This window comes from Anguilla rostrata, chromosome 9 (assembly GCF_018555375.3).
Source record: "Anguilla rostrata isolate EN2019 chromosome 9, ASM1855537v3, whole genome shotgun sequence".
NCBI classification, from domain to species: Eukaryota; Metazoa; Chordata; class Actinopteri; order Anguilliformes; family Anguillidae; genus Anguilla; species Anguilla rostrata.
Genome location: NC_057941.1, coordinates 10,377,964 through 10,400,441, shown reverse-complemented (window position 1 = coordinate 10,400,441; position 22,478 = coordinate 10,377,964). Strand labels below are relative to the sequence as shown.

At 39.8% G+C, this 22,478-nt stretch overlaps 1 protein-coding gene across 1 annotated transcript; it reads right to left on the bottom strand.

Annotated features, from left to right (window-relative positions):
* Positions 1-1,280: 1,280 nt before the first annotated feature.
* LOC135262915 (type-2 angiotensin II receptor-like) lies at positions 1,281-9,456 on the bottom strand. The gene is made up of 2 exons (XM_064350353.1): positions 9,185-9,456; positions 1,281-6,551 (listed from the first exon to the last, which is right to left on the bottom strand). The coding sequence occupies exon 2, from the start codon at positions 6,515-6,517 to the stop codon at positions 5,360-5,362; it is 1,158 nt and encodes a 385-aa protein (XP_064206423.1). The 5' UTR covers positions 6,518-6,551; positions 9,185-9,456; the 3' UTR covers positions 1,281-5,359.
* Between the last annotated feature and the right edge of the window lie 13,022 nt (positions 9,457-22,478).

Sequence of the window (22,478 nt, the reverse complement as noted above, 5' to 3'; positions counted from 1 at the left end):
TGACCCTGTCAGAGGGGAATTAACTTTGGTTCCTCATTAAACAGGTGGTTGAGTGAAACAGGAAGCCAAACACAGGATATCTGTATGCATAGTATCACAAGATAAATATGGCATCAATTTTAGAACTGGCTTTCGAACTATGAAAAACAAAATGTTCTTTGAAAGAAACTGAAAATATAAAACATAACAACCTTAAGCTCTGTTGTACATAGACAGCAGAAATGATGTTACATGCACAAAACAGAAACACACCATATGCCTGGTTGTGGTTATTGCCATGAGAATTTATGAATGTCTATGTTGTGCTGAAGACAGGGGCTTGTACAGGATTTAAAAAATCTACCTGTCATGGGGGTGCCATAGAAAAGAGATTAGCGAATGCTGGGGTGGGGGGTGGAGGGAATTTATGATCGCAGGTAGCAATAAAAAAACAAATGATTACTGACTTACCCAGGTGTTGTGTGCTGCTGAATTCAGTGTCCATTTCCCCTGCACTTTGCCCTGATAGGTACATTACATTACATTCATTCAGCAGACGGTTTTATCCAAATTGACATACAATAAGTGAATACCAAAGGTTACTGGAACATCTACAAAACACAGGTCAGATAAGGTACGATACTCATTTTGTACAGTTATTCATAGCCATGAACACATTAAGTCCGGTTCACACAGTGAACATTACTCTGGTCTAACCTATGCTGTGTCAAACTAGGAGGAATTACAAGAACATCAAGACAATAAGCTGGATAAGTACTTTGCATGTAGGCTACTGATTTCAAACAAACGTTTGCTATGTCTTACTGATTCTCATGCTTTCGTGGTTTTACGGTAATGTTGGTATTTCTAATAAAGAATTTTAATGATTAACCAGATGTAATACAGTAGAGAATGTAAATAATGTCAAATAATGATGAAAGGATGGCTACTGTGAATACGAATGGTGCCTTTATCACTCTGTCATGCCTAAATTTGCCTAAAGTATTGTTGCTATTGATTTGTCATTAATACTTTTATTTCCCAGCAGATTCCCTGTCATTAATTTCTTTTTGCAGGGGAAACAGAGGCACCAAATTCACCAGAACACCGGTCTAGAAATCTAGACAAGGAGGACATTGGATGAAGCAGTTTGAGGAGAAAAAAGTTGTGTACATTTCATATGAGTCACAGGATGAATTCTCGTTTCTAGTTTCAAAATGTTAGCCTTTGCAACAGTGACAGAGGATGAAAACACAGAAAGGAGGAAATTATAAAGACAGGTCAATTGCACAGACTTGAGACAGTGACCTAAGCTGTGTTTAGCCAATGGGTTCACACAGCATTATCCAATACTGAAACTTACAGATCGTATTACACCAACTCTGGAAAAGGACTAAACTGAATTTCCATTCTAGTCATCAGAACATGATTTTAAAAAGGATAAACTGTGGACTGTGATGGGCAAGTACTATAGAAAGAGGTACAGTGGGGTGCAAAAATCTTGGCACCCCTGGTTTAAATGTCTGTTACAATTAATCTCTAAGTGATCGAAAGCAAACCTGAACTCTAAATGGTACTGTTTTTAAATTATAAAAAGGGGAAAGGACCCTATGCAAAAGTTTGGGAACCCTTTTGGATAATTCTTTGTTACTTTAAAAAAAGGTAATTATTAAGGCCCAGACCAAGGTGATTTACTTGTTAGGGCTTCAATGAGGCAGGTGAAAATATTTCCAGGGCTGAACTATTTATCCTGAAGTAACGCCATGCCTTCTAATGTATCTGACTGCGGTGGCTGTTCTGTCTGGTGTTAACAACCATGGGTTCCTCTAAACTGTTGTCCAAGGATGTCAGAATCAAGATAGTTCACTTCCATCAACAAGGAAAATGGCTCTCAATGTTTCAAACTATCTATTTGTACGGTTAGAAACATTATCAGAAAATGGAAGATAAATGGAACAGTTGAAGTCAAGGCAAGGTCTGGAAGACCAAGAAAGATTTCAGATAGAATGGCCAGAAACCTGGTGATAAATGCTCAGCGCAACCCACACATCACTGCAAAAGAGCTGCAAGAAATGTAGCACACACAGGTCTAATTGTTCACAGGACAACAATAGAACGTACTTGTAGCAGTCAGTCCGCCAGAGAGGCGGATTTGTCTCGGCTGTGCGGGCTGGTGGAGCGAGCACACGCACCTGGGTTGCGTTAGCTAATCAGCCCAGGTGCTTAAAGACGTGCTGCTCTCCACAGTTCAAGGCCGAGACTGGGAGCTAACACCGAGAGCGCAGTTATGTTTTTCGTTTCATTTTGAGCACAAAAGAAGAAAGCAATCCTCAGCTGGGACGCTGGAGGACCTGGACCAGGCCGGGAAGGCGGGTCAGCTACAGAGCAGGCGAACTGAAAAGTTGCTGTTCTGTTTTACTTTCTTTTGTCTTTGTTATTTTAGTTTGTTGTGTTAGTTTCTTGTTTTTGCCCAGAACCCGTGAGGGGGAAGGGGGTAGGTGTCCGTTTATTTTATTTCATGTTTGTGTGGGTGCGCTCTCCCTCTCCATGCGACAGACAACGGTGTTGCCCGGTACTGTCGCATCTCCCTCCCTGGGGTGTCACGCTTGGCATGTGACAGTACTTTAAACAGTGAAGACCTACATGGCATACTTGCCAGAAAGAAGCCTTTCCTACGACCTCAGCACAAAATTAAGCATATGAAGTATGCAAAAGAAAACCTTGAGAAGCATGAAGCCTTTTGTAAGAATGTGCTTTGGGCTGACAAAACTAAAATGGAACTTTTTAGCCACAACCAAAAAAGGTATGTTTGGAGAAAAAAGCGTGAAGCATTTATAGAGAAGAACACTTTGCTAGCTGTAAAGCATGGAGGTGGATCCATTATGCTTTTGGGTTGTGTGGAAGCTTGGGGCACAGGAAATATTGTGCACGTGGAAGGAAAAATGGATTCCACCAAATATCAAGAAATTCTAGAGGCTAATGTTCGAAAGTCAGTCCAGACATTGAAGTTTTAGAGAGGTTGAGTATTCCAGCAAGACAATGATCCAAAGCATACCTCAAAATCAATAAGGTAGTACCTCCAGCAAAGACAGATGAAGGTTTTGGAATGGCTACCACAGTCCCCAGGCTTAAATATTATTGAAAATCTGTGGAGAGATTTTAAAAATGCCATGCATGCATGGAGGCTGAAGAATATTTCTGATCTAAAGTGTTCTGCCAGGAGGAATGGAGAAAATTTTCAAAAGAAAGAATTGAAGGCTTAGCTGGCTACAGGAAGCGTGCGCAAGCTGTTATAGTTTCCCGTGGAGGAGTTACAAAGTACTAACTAACAGGGTTAGTGCATAGGGCTATTTTATTTGTCTTTTTTTAAATTATTATTTTGAAACTGTAAAACATGAAGGCATTACATGGCTAATATTCTCCTTATTATCTTCCCTGGACTGAACTGGACAGTAATATAACATTTGCAGATATTCTTTAGGAGTAAACACGAACAACCTAAATAATTAGGCCATCCGTGTGTTTTTTTTTTTTGTTTTTTTTTAAACTTTAGGTAGAGAATAATTCTATGAATATGTATGTTGGTTTATGCATATTTATTGAATTGCAAACAAAATACAAACCTTTTTTTCTATTTCTGCCTACAATAACACAAAAAAAATTAGTTTTACTTAAACAGCCTTAGACAGGACTTTCTTCACAAGACCTTCCTTTGGCGTAAATTACAATTAAATTATTGGAAGTCTATCCAATCATCAAGGCTACCTTTGATTATTTTTATTTTTTAACTTAAGGTAGGTAAGATTTAACTTAATTTAACTCAATTTCAGATTTAACTCAATTTAGTCTATGCAAAATGATTGGATAGACTCCCAATAATTTGTTTAATTTAAGTAATGCCAAAGGAAGCAATTTTGAGAAAACGTTGTGTCTAAGATTATTTTCTTAAGTAAAACTGATTTCTATTATTGTAGGTAGAAATTGGAAAAAAAAAAGTTTATACTTTGGTTTGTTATTCAATAAATGCGCATATATTGACTGAATTCTTCTCAGCCTAACATTTTCTCTTTTTTTTAACCACAGGTGGCCTGATACTTTGGTCTGCACTGTATGTTTTCAAGAAAATGGATGAGAATTGTCTTACGTAGCGAACCATACTGACATCTGGAGGACAGTTTATCCATCAGGAAATACTTTCTTGAAATAGAAAAAGCAGTATTTGAGTCAAAACACAGGAGATCCATTGTCAAGCCACAGTATGTATTGTACAGTATTCAACGTATTAAGGTGCTTTAGAGAGAAAGGAAAACACATCATACAAATAGTCTGACAGCTAGAATGACAGTCTTTTGGCAGATTGTTACTGTGCGCTGCTAGAACCCTGTGGAACGTGCTTTGAAATGAGGCCTTGGTTTTATAATCATAAATCTTTATTGTCCATTTAATTTACCCCATGATACAAATCTTTAAACCCCGTGCACACTGGTATACATGTACTTTCCATATATCGAGTAAATTCAGTATTCTGAATGCTGAAAATGTTGTATTTGAGGTTTAAGTTAATAGTGAACAGTTTTTGATATTTTAACATTAAAAACAGTGTCAGTAGTTTCAATATATGAATTATAGTTTTGCGACTGATAAAAAATGAAGTTATATGAAAAGTAACTGCAAAGTTGTCTTAACACTAGTGGTACTGTAAGGGCTAATGCTGGTTGCAGCATAAGCATTACACTGCCAGTGCCCCTTAGATTTTCCAGCACCTAATCCTCCCTAGAATACAATTACAATTACTACACTGCATATGAGGTTCTGAGGAAGGAACACAAGTAGTTTAGTTTCTCAAATGTGATATATTTATTTGGAATATGCTGAGGTAGTAATGCCCTGATCTATAACACTGGTATGTCATTTTGAATCCATGAAAAAAACATACTAACCATATTCATTCAACGTTAGCTAAACCATAACATAAAAATGCATACAGATACTCTCACTGGCTGTAAAATTTTTCATCATGTTTGGTTCATCCTATGACAAAATAGAGAGAGCTGCTATCCCATCACCATCAAAAAAATCACTTGTACAATCACAGTCAGGGTAATGCCACATTATAGCTTAATTAACCATCCACTTGGTAGTATTTATAATATAGAATTTCAGACTGTATTTTATATAAAATGATACAAACATACTCTTTGTTATATTTATAATACAATACACAAGTTCATCCACTGCTGGATCTTGTCAGGCCAGCACTTGTTAAAAATGTGCATAATGATTCCCGAAGAAGGCTAGCCTCTTTGAATCTGACCGCCAATGCTTGACAGACACTGCCGGTCTCTGTTTCTCATCGTCAGTTCTCTCTCGAGCTCCCGAGTTAAACACAGGACACGCTGCTGTCCTGCGCCAGGTCGGTCCTGATCCCGGCCCTGAACCCGTTTCGGTGTTGTCCCGCAGTCTCCAGAGAGCCCAGGTCCTTCAGGTCGCTCAGCTTCCTGGAGAAAGAGCTCAGCCTGGAGCTGATGGAGCCAGTTTTCTGGGACAGTCTGGGCACCCAAGCCTGGACCAGCCGGGCCAGCTGCTCACGGAAGTGGTTGCCCACGAAGCAGTAGAGGAAGGGGTTGATGGCGCTGTTGCAGAAGCCCAGGCAGAGGGCGAACGGTATCAGCGCATTCACCACCCACCTCGCCCAGCAGCCCGTCAGCACCTCCAGGGCACTCAGGGCATTGAGGAAGGTGAGGAGGTGGAAGGGGAACCAGCAGATGAAGAAGGCCAGCACCACTGCCACCACCATCCTCAGGACCCGGTCCAGGTAGGCGGAACCCTCCTCAAGGGGGGCGGCACCCAGCAGGTGGCGGCCAATGGTGCAGTAGCAGGTGGCGATGATGGCGAAGGGGACTAGGAAGCCCAGGATGTTCTTCATTAGGGCCAGGCTGACGAACCAGCTGGTGCTCGGGTAGTGGACGGCGCAAGCCGTGATGCTCAGCTCCCCCAGGTACTGGGCGTCTCTGAACAGCACGTCTGGGATGGTGGGGAGGGTGGCTGCAGCCCACACGGCGCAGCTCACCACCTGAGCCTGGCGGAGGTTTCGGCGGCTCTGCGACCGGAGCGGGTGCACGATGGCCAGGCAGCGATCGGCGCTCATGCAGGTGATGAAGAAGATGCTGGCGTAGACGTTGAGGGAGAGGAGCCAGCCGCACACCTTGCACATCAGCTTTCCAAACACCCAGTCATAATCGTTGGAGTAGTAGACAGCCCAGAAGGGAAGGCTGGTGAGGAACAGCAGGTCTGACAGGGCCAGGTTCAGCATGTAGGTGTTGGCCACTGACTTCTGACTGGATCTCTGGCTCAGCACCAACACCACAAGTCCATTGCCGATGAAGCCCAGGACAACGACGATGCCGTAGATGGCAGGAATGAGCTTGTTTTGGTGTTTGGGAGGTGAGATGCTGCTACATAGAGGGTCAGCTCTTAGGTCCTCTAATGATGCATTCATTGTAGAGAGGTTGTACGGTAGAGTGGTAGCCATAGTCATTCTTTGATCCAACAAAGTTAGTGTCTTTGAATTCCTGAGAGAGAGTTAGATGTTTTTTATTCATTAGCCATACAAAGGGATTTATATATGTAAATACAAACATGTGTATATATACTTACTGTGAGCTACATACTGTAATGTGTGGGACAAAGTTTTTTTTTTTTTTGACTGTAATCAAACAATTTAATTTAATTTGGTTTAATGAATGTTGGTATCAACCATGTAGAAATGACAGCACTTTTTATACATAGTTCCTTCATTTCAGGGCATCATAATGTCTGGGACATGTTCAATTGTTTCCTAAGTGCAGGTACAAAAGAGCTTTCTGTATCTATTCTTGATTCTAGGCTTTTGATTGATTTTGCAGTCTTGCATTGCCGTTTGTCAACATGAGGACCAGAGTTATGCCAATGAAAATCAAGGAAGCCATTATGAGGGTGAGAAACTAGAAAAAAAAATTGTCTGAGACATCGGCCAATAAAAATCAACTGTATGGAACATCATTATTAACAAAGAAAGCACTGGTGAGCTCAGTAATTGCAAAAGGCCTGGTAGGCTAAATAAGACCACTACAGTTGATGACCAAAGAATTATCACCCTAATGAAGAAAAAACCCCAAACACCTGTCTAATAGAAACACTCAAAAACACTTTTCAGGTGGCAGGCGTGGATATATCAGTGACTATTGTACACAGAAGACTGCACAAACAGAACTACAGAGGCTACACTGCAAGATGCAAACAGTTTACTGCGAAAACCGGATGGCCAGGCTACAGTTTGCTAAGAAGTACCTAAAAGAGCTCGCAAAATTCTGGAAAAAGTGCATGTGGATCGACTAAGATTCCCCCTCCTCTGTGAAACATGGTGGTGGGGGTTTTACAGTTTGGTTATGTATGCCTACTACAGGTACTGGCTCACTTGTCTTTATTGATGATGTAACTGCTGATAGAACTGCAACAGAATTAATTCTGATCTTATCTGCTCAAGTGGCAAGCAAATACCCCCAAACTCATTGGACGACACCACATCCTACAGGAAGACAATGATCGCAAACATACTGCTAAAAGCAACAAAGTTTTTCAAAGACAAAACTGGAATTTTCTTGACTGGCCAAGTCATTCACCTATTTTTTGAATCCAACTGAACATGCATTTCAACTTGCCCCTAAAACAAAAAGATTTGACCACATGTGACTTGTTTGACTGCAAATCTAAAGTCATGGAGTACAGAGTAAAAAAGTAAAATATATTGTATATATGGCCATTCTTCTCTGACCTCTGCCATCAACAAGGCATTTTCGCTCAGAGAACTGCCGCTCACTGGATATTTTCTTTTTTTCGGATCATTCTCTGTAAACCCTAGAGATGGTTGTGCGTGAAAATCCCAGTAGATCAGCAGTTTCTGAAATACTCAAACCAGTCCGCCTGGCACCAACAACCATGCCGTGTTCAAAGTCTCTTAAATAACCTTTCTTCCCCATTCTGATGCTTGGTTTGAACTTCAGCAGATCGTCTTGACCATGTCTACATGCCTAAATGCATTGAGTTGCTGCCACGTGATTGGCTGATTAGATATTTGTGTTAACGGGTGCAGTTTGCAGTTGAGCAGGTGTACCTAATGAAGTGTCTGGTCAGTGTGTGTGTGTGTATATATATATATATATATATATATATATATGTCTTTGTCCCAAACATTATGAAGTTTACTGTATATACACACACATACGTCGCAAAAGCAGCGCTTCCATTCCACCACTGACGTGAACTGGCATCATAAATTTCCCAGCATTTAAGTTGATGAGAAAGAATAAACAGCAGATGGAATACAGTTCTGTTTATCACAACACTACAAATACAGCTTACTACACGCATTGTTCCAGCATGCGAAAATCTGCTCTATTAATTCAATTATCCTCTCTGCAAATGTGACCCAGCCTCCATCTGGTAGTTATTACCAGGACAGGGGACATCAGGACTGCTCTGGCTGGTGGGAAGAGGGGCTGAGTGGAGGAAAAGGCTACACACTTTTCTTATTGCAACACTGAAGCTTAAGGAACACACCGTTCTGGTGAAAAGCACATTTAATCTTAAAATGTTTCTCCATTTCTTGAGTAACAATAGTATCAACTTTATTCTGATCTGAATAAATTGTATTTGTAACTGGAAGCATTTTCTCCATATTTCTCTTTTCATAATAGTGTATTTTAAGCATAGATTAATACCACATAGGAGTTCAACATAGCTCCTGCTGAAATAATTTAAACTGACTGGCATGAATAATTTACTCAAGATGAAACATTTTGTGGCCACATTGAAAATGATTGGTTACACTGCTTCTCAAAGAATCATATGGAAGGCTTAATTTAACAAAAGAATTACTGATAAATTCATATCATTACTTAATATACTAAAGAAAAAAATCTCAGGACCAAGTATTAATGTTATCACTACAATGTCATCATACTCATTCAACATTCATTCACATTAATTACTGTATATTACCCATGTCCTGACCATTTTTACATTGAGTGATCAATTTGTATTATAAAAAATATGGAACAAATGAAAGTACATTCATATAACAGGATAATCCCATTCTGCCGCCTCCAAAAATTACATGTTCAGTGCTGTCCCACAAGACGAGAAATGGAGAGTTACATGGATTTACCTTTTATTGGAGTCTTCTCCTTCTGGAATAAGTTTGCGTCCTGTCCTTATCTTGTTAGCAGACTCACGGCACACCAAGACTCCCTGCTCTCTTATACCCACCAGTGGCCCTCTGGGGATCAACCCATGCTAACAAGCAAGCCGGAGGAGCATGGATACCGGCCAGCACTGGGGGGGGAAGGATTCGTCATTTCCCAGAGTCTCAGGTCCCCAGAAGTCAACAGAGACAGTGTGTCAAATGTACTGGTGGAATAAAATCTCCATGGAAGTTTTTCTACACTACTCTTCAACTAGCTTTGATTTTGAGTGGGAATACATCGATATCGGCATGTAACAGCCCAATCAGTTTCTTGCCAATCTTCCTCTGTTCTGCCCTACAGGAGGGGGGGGGGGGGGGGTGTAACGTCCTAGCCACTGAGACCATTAAATAAACCTTACATTAACAGTACAAAATAAAGTATCCCCTTCCCAGCTGACATAGGTGACATGGGGGAGGGATTTCGAGGAGGTGCAAGTCATAAATCTGTAAAATAAATAAATAAATCCACATAATTAAATGACAAATTAGGCACAGTGAATATCCACAGCAGAACTGATGGCTCCTGCCTCCTGGTCTGTGAGAAAAGTAATTCTCATCAGGTTTGCCCATAGAATTTGATGTAGAAGACAGGTGTGGTAAGGGGCCAGACTGTGGGAAAAACTTATGTAAAGATGATGTGATTAACAAGCATGAATGCTGTGACAGACAGGGTTCCTCAAGGGTTTGACTAGAAGCCGTCCAATAACGAGAAGGGAGGTCACTCCTCTGGCAAGTTCAGCATTCATTCATGGAGTCAAAAGACTGTTTCAAAGTTCTGCACTGAAGAAAATGCTTTCACGCATCTAACCTGTTTAACCTAGTGAGAGTAAATAGCAAGCAATGCTGGTTCATTCATTCATTCATTCATTCATTCATTCATTCATTCATTCATCTCACAAATTTATCACTGGAATTCCCACCACTCCATACTCCCCATTTCTGAAGTCCTCCTTACTGTTTCCAAGATACAGTTCATCTCAACTCTTTCACATTCTTAAATGTTCTCACACATGTCTATATTCAGTAGCTCTAGACATGCCACACCCCCTTGCAGTTTTAGCTATTTATTAAAGAGTGACAAATATTGGAAAAAATCAGTGTAAAAATTTAAATGGTTGTTTATGTGTTTTTACAGCTGCAGAACAGTCAGCAAAGTTAGAAAGGTTGCTGTGTTTTTATCAGTTTTAAAAGAGGAAACGTGGCCACAGATTTGTTTGAAGATACATGTTTTTATATTATTTTAAATATATATTGCTAATAGAGCCTGTCAGTACCAAGTTATGCACTTCTTGAGTTTCACATGTTCATACATACATGCAAAAACTGAAATGTATTTGAACAAACACACATGCAAACATGGCCGACTGCATGCTAATGCACTAGTGTGGATTTGTGTTGCATTCTAATTGATGATGAAATTGGTCATGCTATTAATTCAAAATCTAAAAAAAGTTTTTCAGCACAGAACATATGTGCCTCATTAAATATATTCCGTTCAGCTTTATTAATGCTGCTACTCAACGCTTTTGATCATGTCGTAACAAGAAGGCAGTAATCTCATTACAGAGACTGTCAACTGGCCTATTAACATTGGAGGATCGAAAGCCCTGTTACTGAAATGAACAGGAATCACAATGAAACACCGCCATCTCATTTCTGGTAGAGGGAAAACTAATTGTGGAAAATACCAAAAGGCCCCCCCAGAGGGGATAAATAATAGAGTGCGCCAAGCAGGGTACATTCACTCGATTTCAAGGCTGCCAAGTACATTAGCAGAAAAACAAATATTACGTCAAAGAAAGAAAGTCAGAACAGTGCAGTAAACAAATTACAATTAAAATAGTCAATACTATGTGATTCATGTTCACTGCTGAACAAAATGGAATATAACCAATGTTATATTGTGTAAGTGACAAAAATCACCCAGCCATGTTGGTGCTGCACTGGCATTGTGTGCTTGCAGTCATGTACACCATCTGCTGCTGCGTATTTCAGATAAGAAGCACCAACATTAGACAAAAAAATGTATGTATATATCAACACGTAAATAAAAAATGGGGTCAACAACCCTATACATCATTATCAGGCAAAAATATCCAAATATGCATCTGGTCCCATCTTATTAATCTAACTGTTCTGGTCGTACTCTGATTACAGTGGATGCATTCCTACTCCAAGGGCTGGATATATCCATGGCCTAAAATGGCTTGCTCTCTCACATAACTTAAAGGCATACAATGCATGATTTTGTCTTTGGAAATATTGTAGAACAACCATGCTTAGTCATTACTCTGATGCTCTGGCCAGTTCTTGTATGGCTGTTTTTGTCATTCTAAAAGGTGTTTGGGACAATTTCTGGGTGCAGCCCTTTAAACCTTTGACCCTTTTGACCCTTTGTGGGCTGTATCTAAAAAGCATGTGGCCAATAGAAGAAGAAGGAGAAGAAGAGGAAACATGTATGGATTGACAACTGCAGTGGTGCATTTTCAGCTTTCAGCTGGATTAGTGTTGGAGAGATAAGGTCACCTTAGTGGCTAACTTAATGCTAACCAAGTGGCTTGTCTGAATTCGGTGACATCAGATAGCTACCCTTATTAGCTTACTAATTTCAACTATGTTCGGCAATGGTAGCTGGCTGGTCAGGATGGCCCAAGTAACAACGTAATGAGATTCCAGCGCACTTCGCTTGGCCCGTATGGGCTTGGTTTTTATCTGTCGTTAGCGAGGTAATAGGGATGAGTTCACCAATCTCGTGTAAGTTATGTTTTTTTGTTTTTTTTCCGATTACAACAGACTAATATCTGTGGTCAGAGAGAAACATTGCATTTTTCCATAAATTCATATCTTAGATGAATGTTCAATCATTTGTCTTTGTTTCTATGAGATTTGGCTGGCAGCCCACAGTCTGGAGATTTTCTAGGCTACCCCACAACCCCCCGATCTGCTGGAAGGGGAATGCTGCCTCCCATTGAACTATGCAGTGAGAGCGAGGCATATGACTTTGCTGCAATAGATACACAAATCTAGATTATGTAAAGATGAAAAAAATCTACGAAAATAAATGTGACAAGGAAATGGTGCATTTGCAAATATGCATGCATATTTTACAGACTTTTTCCATGTTTACAGGCAGGCTAGAGCTGACCAAAACCACTGGTGCTGTGCTAGCAGTGACTAGCGTAGGTTCATTCTATCACCACTAAGATACAGCCAGCTACCTCATAACTTTGCTGCATACGACAGCGAAGTGGGAGTTTTTGCTATCACACATGTCAGCACCATAATTTTGGCACACCTGTGACTGTCTGACTGGTATGAAAAGCAGCTATTGCTCTGTTTTTTAAAGAGTTGTGACTCCTTCAAAGTCACAACCAAGTAAAAAATAATCAACCAAGCAACAACCAAGTCGCAGGCTGCAATATGATATTACAAAGCTACCGACATTGCCAGACAGAACAATATACCTAGTCGTTTTGTTGGTGCGTGATCTTCGTCATCATGGGGGTGTAGGCATGTTTGAGTACAGAGGGAGGCATTTTTCAGTGTAAAGACAGGAACAAAGCAAGGAAAGAAATCCAACATAGTATGCCTTTAAAAAGATTTAAAAGTAGCATATTACCTGTATTGATGTAGTTGGAAATTGACACTACTTCGCCAGTGTTGATCTCAGGAATCTAAACATTAAAACTGAGTATGCAAATGGCAGCAATGGCTATGCAGTACATTATGCTAACATTGGCCACTCCGGAAAAGCCATGGGCGTAGGAGTTGCTCTGTAACAATGCAGTATACTAATTTACACATACTTATTTACATTTGGCCATGCATTTCCATATGTATAATTGCACTATTAACTCTTATTTAAAAAAAGCTCTGTAGCACCTGGTTTGGCATGCTATGAATGCAAGCTTGAGGAGTGGGCCAGGCTACCACAAGACATACCTCAGAGCTAATGACCTGGAACTGATGTTTATGCTCCAGTACAACAGGAAACTGAGACCTGAGATTAGGGTTCGTTTTCTCAGCTACAGAAATGATCAGCACAAGGGACCATGTTTGATTTTGGCAACAAATTTTTTTTTTTTCACAACTGGGGGACATTTTGTATTTTTTAAAATAAATTACTTAAAATAAATGTCCTCATATATATATTTTTTTTTTTCTGATAATGTAAACAGAAAAATTCCATATCTTACTCCTAAGACCAGAAATTCATTGGGTTTTTAAACTATTTATTTTCATAATTTCTTTAAAAAAAAAAAATTATCACATTTTTATTTATTTTTCATTTTTTTTTTCAAATTAGCTCATTTTTGTGTTTGGATTAGGGATACAGTTAGAATTATTTAATTTTCACAGCTCTTATTTCTTCACAGTTTTAGATTTTTTTTTACAGTTTGCATTTACTTTCTTTTGAGGGTTTTTTAGGGTTGGGGTTAGGAAAATGTAAGCATGAGGGTTGAGGCAAGTTTAGGGTTATGTTTATGTAAAAACATGACAAGAAATAAACTATGTAAACATAAAAATACAACCCTACCTGTAACCCTAAAGGTAACCCTAACTGTAAGCTGAACCCTAACCCTAAAATGTCCTAACAAAGCACACTAAGAATAAAAAAATACATTCCCAGAAGGAAATAAACAAATGCAGATAAACCTCAACACAAGAGGAACCAAATCCTTCCTACTTAAAGGCTCCATTACACTGAATGGCCTGTGAACACTTATGAGGGCCCCCTGGGAAAGAAATATCTTTCCTAACCTATACAAATTTTTAAATGCAAAAAAATGCAAGAATTCTTTTTTTACATTTTTGATTTAAAAATAAGAAATGATGAAACTAAAAACACTAACCCTGTCACCCTAATGCAAAAAATAAACCAGAATCCGATGCAGTTTCAGTTCCATATGTCTCCTGAAGAGGGTTTCCAGGAAACAGTGTGCACCCTCTCTACAGTGCATCTTCCATCTGGGTTCTCAGCAACAGGACCATGGTGTCCTCGTCTGCACCTGCATGAGAGATGGAAACAGATGCAGCATCAACAAAACAAAACGCAGCAGAACAATGAGACATAACAGTATTCAGTTTGTTTGATTTCAAATGAAATGTGCTGGAATACAGAACCAAAACAACAATACTTGTGTCAATACATATTCACTGCACCGTATATTATTTTCATGATATTTTTCTGTCTGGGACAAAAACATGCATATTTTTTCTTCATTCGGCTCCAAAAATTTAGATTCATAATCAATTGTTTTTTTTGTTTTTACATTTTGGTTTCACCACATATAAATTATAGTGCTTTTTATACATAGTCCCCCAAATTCAGGCCACCATAATGTTTGGGACAAATGGCTTTACAGGTGTTTCTGATCAGTCAGATGTGTTCAGTTGCTTCATTAGTGCAGACACGGTACAAGAGAACTTTCAGTTTCTAGCCTTGATTCTAGGCCTTTGATTGCCTCTGGAATCTGTTATTAGTGTTCGTCAACATGAGGACCAGAGTTGTGCCAATGAAAGTCAAGAAGGTCAGTATGAAGCTGAGAGCAAACTGCCAGAGTCATAGGCCAAACCTTAGGCTTGCCAAAATCAACAGTTTAGAGGGATTAAAGGGATATTTGTGGAGCTTACCCTATTGTATTTGTGTAGCATCAATACTAGAAACATTCAAATGCCCTTGACCGACCTCGGCACTGCCGTTGCTCCCGGTTTTCCGGTTCCCATTCGCTCTTACTCATTTTCACAGCCTCGCCGCAATTAATTGTTTTGAAACACAAACTAACTATGAAGGATAATAGGCTGATAAAAGAGAGTGCTGATGTCATAAGGTCCAAGGTTTTCCGAGATGTTTTCAGATGTAGGTTAGCTATAAACACAGAAGCTATTTTCAGATTGGCTACTGCATAGAAATACAGAAAGCTGATTTTTTAAATGCGTGTGCCCATGTGAATGTGTCATCATGCTTAAGCATAAAACTTTTTCAGGATCTTCTGTTTCATTTATAAGGCAAGAATGTGTAACAAAATTCATCAGATATTCAGAAGAACTGTGACCATTTGACGTTAGTGCTTTATTTTTTATCTACCTATTATCCTTCGTGGTTAGTTTGTGTTTTAAAACCATTCATTTTGGAGCGGTCCCAAAGATGAATGGGAGCGAATGGGAACTGGAAAACAGGGAGGGACGGCGCTGCCGTTAATGGTCTACAGGGGCATCTGATCCACGCTACGCAAATACAATGGGGTGAGCTCCACAAAATGACTTGTGTTATACCAAAGTGAAATATCCCTTCAGGCAGAAAGACAGCACTGGTGAGCTCAGTAATCGCAAAGAGCCTAGTAGGCCAAGAAAAAACTTTACAGTTGATGACTGAAGAAGTCTCACCATAATGAAGAAAAACCCATAAGCGCCTGTCCGACATATTAGAAACACACTTCAGGAGGCAGGCGTGCATGTGTCAGTGACTACTGGCTGCAGAAGAATATGCATGTAAAGGATATGCAACCAAGTACTAAACGTGACTACTTTCATTTACATAACATTGGATATGTCCCAAACATTATGCCGCCTTGAAATAGGGAGGCTATGTATCAACAGTGCTGTAATTTCAACAAGGCAAATCCAAAGTGTATAAAAATGTCCTTAAATAAAAGCTGAGAATGTGTACTTTAACCACATGTGAATTGTTTAAGATTCCAAATATAAAATTGTGGAGTACAGAGCCAAATCAATAAAAAATATATAATTGCCTCAAACATGTGTCCTATAGATTCACGTTTTTCACATATTTGTAGTCACTCAAACTAATCCTAACTATTATGAAAAGCAAAATATAATCTGTAATATAAATTACAACCAATATTAACTATAAACATAATACCAATATAATGTGGGCAAATTATATTATAAAACAATAAAAAAAAGCTTTGTTTTGTTTTTTGTTTTTTTTTAAAGAAAATAAAAAAGCAAAGAGCAGCCATATCCACATTATTTCTTCCAAGACGTCAATGTTTGTTTACTGTTTGCCTTCTGGGTTTGATTTGGCTGAAATGGGAGTTTCCAACCAGCACATGAATGGAGCATTATCCCAACCTAGCACCATAATACAAATCATGCATTAATATAGCAAACATTCATATGAAATCATGCATGCTAGAACAATCATAAAATAACTACATTAGAAAAAAAGTTCTAGGAATGGAAAGAGCATGAATGAAAATCAGCAATTCATTGATTTGCTCACTGAATCTACAAAGTGGAACAAAATGGAATTAAATTTGTACAGTAAAATGTAATTTTCCAATTGATATCAAAAATATACATCATAATGAACTGAAGCTAATCTAATATAAAGCACAGTGTTTGGGCAATTTTTCCTAGCAAATTTTCACAGAAGCTGAGCACTCATTAATGAGAATGGGCCAAAGGCTAACTCTTCGCTGTGATTTCTGAAATTAATATTTTGGGTTTGCGAAAAAGTGAAGTTTGGAACAACTGGTTTTGCCTGCACAGTGTGCATCTGGACTGCAGACAAAGCGTTCTTCATTCACCGACTCATCCAAAAATCAGTGATTTTCCACACAGCAGTCAGCAACTGGAGAGATAGCGGTGATCAAAGATCGGTCGAATCCATCATTTAAAACACCTGGCTGCCAGTTTGCTCAGCAGTGATCCAAGGAACAATCTGTGATACCCACCCTTCCCTTTATCAAGTGAAAACTGTGCCCTGACATTAAATTGTGCAGATTTCATTCCATTTCAGACAGGAATGGCATTTTCTAACAACAGCTTGTTTTGATGCATTACATTTTTCAAATTTGCTATTTATAATGTTAAAAACCTGTTAAAGGCCTGTATTTTTAAAAACAGTGAACCACATTTTCCATTTGGGGATGAAAAAGCGTAGCTTTGGAAGTGTCTCTGAGAATCGTCAAGAATCATCTCAGCCGGGAGACTGTGGGACCAAGGAAGCAAACACGGGGGAGAGTGACCCGGGGGAAAGATAAAACTGTGACGGCTTCTCGGTGAAGGACTGAAATGAACATCCACTGGAACAGTTGGTTTGAGTACAGCAACGAAAATATCCTTAAAGAGTTTCCAGAGACACTGCATCAACCATAGTGTCTGTCACCATTTAAATAAAGTCTCATTATCTTGTCCGCAGTTCCCACGCAACAGCAGCGGCAATATGGTCCCAGGCCAGTACATGGCAATCACGTCAAAGAGTAGTGGGAAGGACTCTGAATGAAGATACATGTGTTCCCGAGCCGAATACACTGAACAGGACTGTCGCAACAGAGCTCTCCCTGTGCGTTCCATACCTTCTAAGGCATCCTGCATGTGCATTCAAATCAAACAGTTTACTTAGCAGTCGTCTACCCTATTGCAACTGTCAATATCAGAAGAAGCAGTGACCAAACATTAATATAATTTCAGATTATGTGCATTCCATCCTCAATTTGTCTAAACTAACAGAAGCTCTTCATAGTTGCATAACTTTCTGGTGCTTCCAAACACTCACTGAAACTTTGTCATACTTTCATCAAACTGGAATGCTTCATCATCAACAGAAGGGAGACAGTGTCAATCTTATGAATATGGAGTCAACACTGGTTACTCAGTAGTAATAACTGTGTGAAAACGCAAGACAACAAAACTGTTTTGAATCATTCCCATACACTGGTTCCAATATCAGTATTTGCAAGTTTTGAAAACACATTAACAAACATCTTTTATTTAATACAGTGTGAGAGTGTGGGTCACATTCTTGCATGCATATGCAAATCATATTGGCTATGAGGTTATATCCAGAGATTTAAAATAGACATGTTCAATACAGGAAGGAAATGGAAAGTGACAGAGAGGGGAAAGCAATCTGTGGTTTAATTTATTTTTTTGGAACACTGAGTCACCATACCTTAAAGCACTCCATGCACATGACAGTTAACAAGTTGACTGGGAATAGTACAGAGTACCAGCATGACAGAAAATGTAGAAAATCTGTGGTTTTATGACCAGAAATGGAACTGCCCTGCTTTAACTGAACCTACCATGTCCTGGTACTGATTTGGTGTATTACTGCAGCTATCTAAAAGAGTGAATGGTTTGATATCATGACATAGCAAAGAGATGACATCACTCACAGAATAATCAACCAGGAAACACCATACAGTAACCACTGAAACAAACAACTGGCAGCACAGCTGATGACCAATAACAAAGCTAAATGTCCAGCTGCATGACTGTTGACCATCACACTAAAACACTCCTTTCAGAAACCATTGATTTAATCCTGTACTGACTGTAATAAGACCCGGCAGCCTACCGGTCAGACTCCTGCAGGAAAGGTCACTGGAGCACTGTGCTGCTTTTACAGTTTTATAAAGTTTTTTGCTCTTTTCGCAGTCTAGATTCCCAGGCCATTTCCACTATAAGCTTTAAGGTGGGGTACCTTGCACACCCTGACTTAAACCCCACATAGAATGGAATGGTAAATCCAGGGCAGAGCACCTGAACACCAGACTACCAGCAGTAAAAGGCATCAAACTGAAAAATACCTTTTCTCATAAAAGTGATGCTTTAGAATGAAAACAGCAGGACTACAAAGAAGATCTGGGACAGGCCATTGTTTAACATTAACTCATATTTGACATATTACTATGACTACATGCAGTAGCTAAATACACTTGTTACATTTATTGTTTTCTTGTGAAATTGTCTCAGCATACAAAATGCCTGAATCATCTTCCACCTTCAGAGGATTATACTTTGGCTTTAGGCCAGAAGACAAAGGAGACTGAAACTACAAGTAAATATTCCCCTTGCAAACACAGGCTAAAACACAGTGAACTTTGTCAACAGAGGCGCAGTTATATTTTGATTTATTCAAGATGGTTTACACATTCTTTACTCTCCATGAAATGAGAATGGCTGGGTTAGTGAAGCATGTGAAACATGGTGTGACCTGCCGAACACATATTCCATTTGACATTCTGCTTGTTTTTGCAAGAACATAGTTGCAAGAGGTCCATGAATTGGCATGGATATTAAAAGCAAGGTCACTTCAACAGAGTCATTAAAAATCGGTAAGCACAAAGCTAAAACTGCCACAAAAAACATATTTTTTTTTGAAAGCCCTGCACCAGAACTACTTGAGAGCATAATTTAAACCTTCAAGCTGGCATGTTTACATTCAGATGAATGCAACTTCCCAGTTGCACTGGAGGATAATGGATTACCTGGACTGTGTGAACGGTGACCATCAAGCAGCTGCCAGAAGACAGGAGCAACCCAGCCAATGACTTTGGTGAATATAGATGCCAAAGACCGTTTCTATTCATACAAAGAAAATGCAGATGAGATAACCATTGCTTGAGCAAAACTGCTTTCATGGTACTGTGTTACTGTGAGGCCCATCATCCCTGCTCTACAATTTCTGATCACTTTAAGGTAACATTTGAGCTTTTATCAGGAACTTTTCATTATGAAACTGGAGATTTGTGAGGTGCTACCAACCAACAGAATGCAAAATTGCCCATAAAGTTCGCAATGCCATATGTAAACTCAAAGAAACCCACCAAAATTACCTGGGGCCACAGCGAAGGTAATATGAAGGTATACTTCTCAAGGACAATGCAGTCTAGGGTTCATATTCATAGGGTGTATAACAGTGCAGTTCTAGGATCAGTCTTGCCATTTTAGCGAATAACAGACACGGTTTAGGCACGGGGAGGAGAAAGCTGATCGTGGATCAGCACTCCCACTCGGTCAGGCTTTATGAATACAGGCCCAGACATCATCCAAAGGTAAAGAACATTTCAGAAATCAATTTCTGAATCATCTTATCTGAAATTAGGCCTTCATCTGACCCAATGTAAATCATATGAAGGCAATCCATAAAACTAAAGTAAAATGAGATATATCAAGAGATATGTCAGCGTAGGCATTTTTGCCACAAATTATAGATAATGAAATTTCAGTTCTTAAATTGTGCGGTAATCATAGCTGGGAAAAACCCTTTTCCCGAGTTGCACTGAACAAGGTAGACAAGGATGGTCAATCAATCTTGCCTAAATATATGGTTGCACTCTTAAGCCAGCAACCCAATGAGTCAACAGCAAGAACAGTCACAACAGACTGACAGAAGAAGAGCAGTAGACCTTCGTCAAGGTCACATATAAAAACCACGAGAAAGGAACTGGCAAAAGCAACACGTGGGGATATGAGTTTGCATTCCCCTACTAGTACAGTTCCTTGTTCTCTGGCTGTCCCGCATCATAATGAAGCCTGCTGTGCAGCTCATGAGCTGCAGATTAGAATCCTAAGAAAAATAACACTTTCCGGTCAACAACATTGGGCCAATTCCCGTGGAACTTCTAATTCAATGCGAAGGAAAGAATAGCATTACGTGCATTACATGTATTGCACACACACCGTATTGACGAACGCTACTTTTAAAATAAAACGGCTACGTTAGAGCACACATTGCAATGTATTTGTGTGAGCGCGTGTGTGTGTGTGTGTGTGTGTGTGCGTGTGTGTACGTGCGTTATCCGATTTCTTATTCTGACACTTCCTAGAACTTCTTAAAGACAACAGTACACAAGTCAGTACACAAGTCTCTTGTCTCTGTGGTATCCCAGCTTAGGGCCATTAAGCTGGGGTCACATTCCAGTGGCGCCTGCCCGGCCATTTTTATGGGCAGACAGAGACAGGGTCGTTACATGGCAGGTCATAAAGATTCCGCAAGATAATTATGAATTTAACGATGCGTTTGTAAACAATTACAGGCCGTCTCGCGTGCCTCTGATTGCCCTGCTGCTTCCGGGAGAATCTCGGAGGGGTGAAAAATAGGATGCTCTGAGGTAATTCTTAACATTTGCTGGGAACGTGCGTGCAAGAAGAGTTCCACAAAAAAAGTGTCCACGCAATAAGCAGGTTAGAGAGGAAGGCTTAAGGCTATCGAGGACACCGACATCGGTGCTATCTGTGTCATCGGAGCGGCCCAATGGCTGGCGGCGTCCGCACGCGCATTTCCGTTTTTGTCAGATAACAAAACAGCCAATGGGCTATTTCCTTTGTTATTCTTAACCCTGCTACGCAGCCAATACGTTCAACCCCGAGTTCAGAGGAGAAGCTCGCATCACACCATCTCCCGGGAGAGCAGCTTCCCAGAAAGTCTGGGATCTTTGCTTGATACCATTGCAGCTGCACCGACTGAGAGCAAATTCTGGCATTAACATAGTACACACTGGCCTGCTTTTCTTGTGTTTTCTATGCAGTTGCTTAGCAAACTACAAACCTGTTCCTCCTGAAGAAAAATAATTTAACTAAATAATAAACCATGTATTTTTATGACAAGATATTTACTCAATATGTATTTACATATTTATTATTCTTTTCTTTTGAGTTATACATCTATTATTTTAAATATTTTAGAATATGAAAATATTACATTTTATGATTGCTTAGCAAACCTAATTTTTAGGTTGCTTTAAAGGAGATGATGAATATGTGTCTTGTTTCCTGAATAGCCAGGGGCAAACACTGGGATGTACCTGAAATATGCAGTGGAAAGTCATATATAAAACATCAATTTTAATTCTAAAAGCACAGTTAATATATATATATAATCTGGAAAATACATCTGATGAAGGTTTATATATAAGGTTTATTTCAAACTCTGTTGTTTTTAATATAGTCATACATGATGAAAAACATAACAGGCCTAAAGGCTTCATGTAGTGATACAAGATTGGTATCTTGTAAGACGACATGAAGGGTTAAAGACTGTGTGACGCATACCCAGCGCAACGGAGAGACAGGAAGCACGTGCATTTCCTCATCTGTAAACGGAGAGCGATTTCACACCTTTTCACTCATTTCCCTGGCCCACCGTGCACTTTGGGTACAGCCAACGCAGCTCCAACCCAGCCGTCCATCTAAAAGGCAGGGCCGCATGAACCCACGGGACGGTAAAATACAGTAGAGCGGACAAGAAAAGCCGGCCATTAGCATAGCGACACCCCCCCCCCTCCCCCCAGCCCGGTTAATATACAGCAAATCACATTTTTATCAATATGAACTATTTATTTCCATACGCTACTGCATGCAGGGCGTAGTGCAGGAACTGTGTGCAGCTTCAGCTCCTTCACCTCAAGCAAACTTAAGTCTTCAGCACGCCAGGCAGGTCCTTATTGCCAGCTCAGGTCGA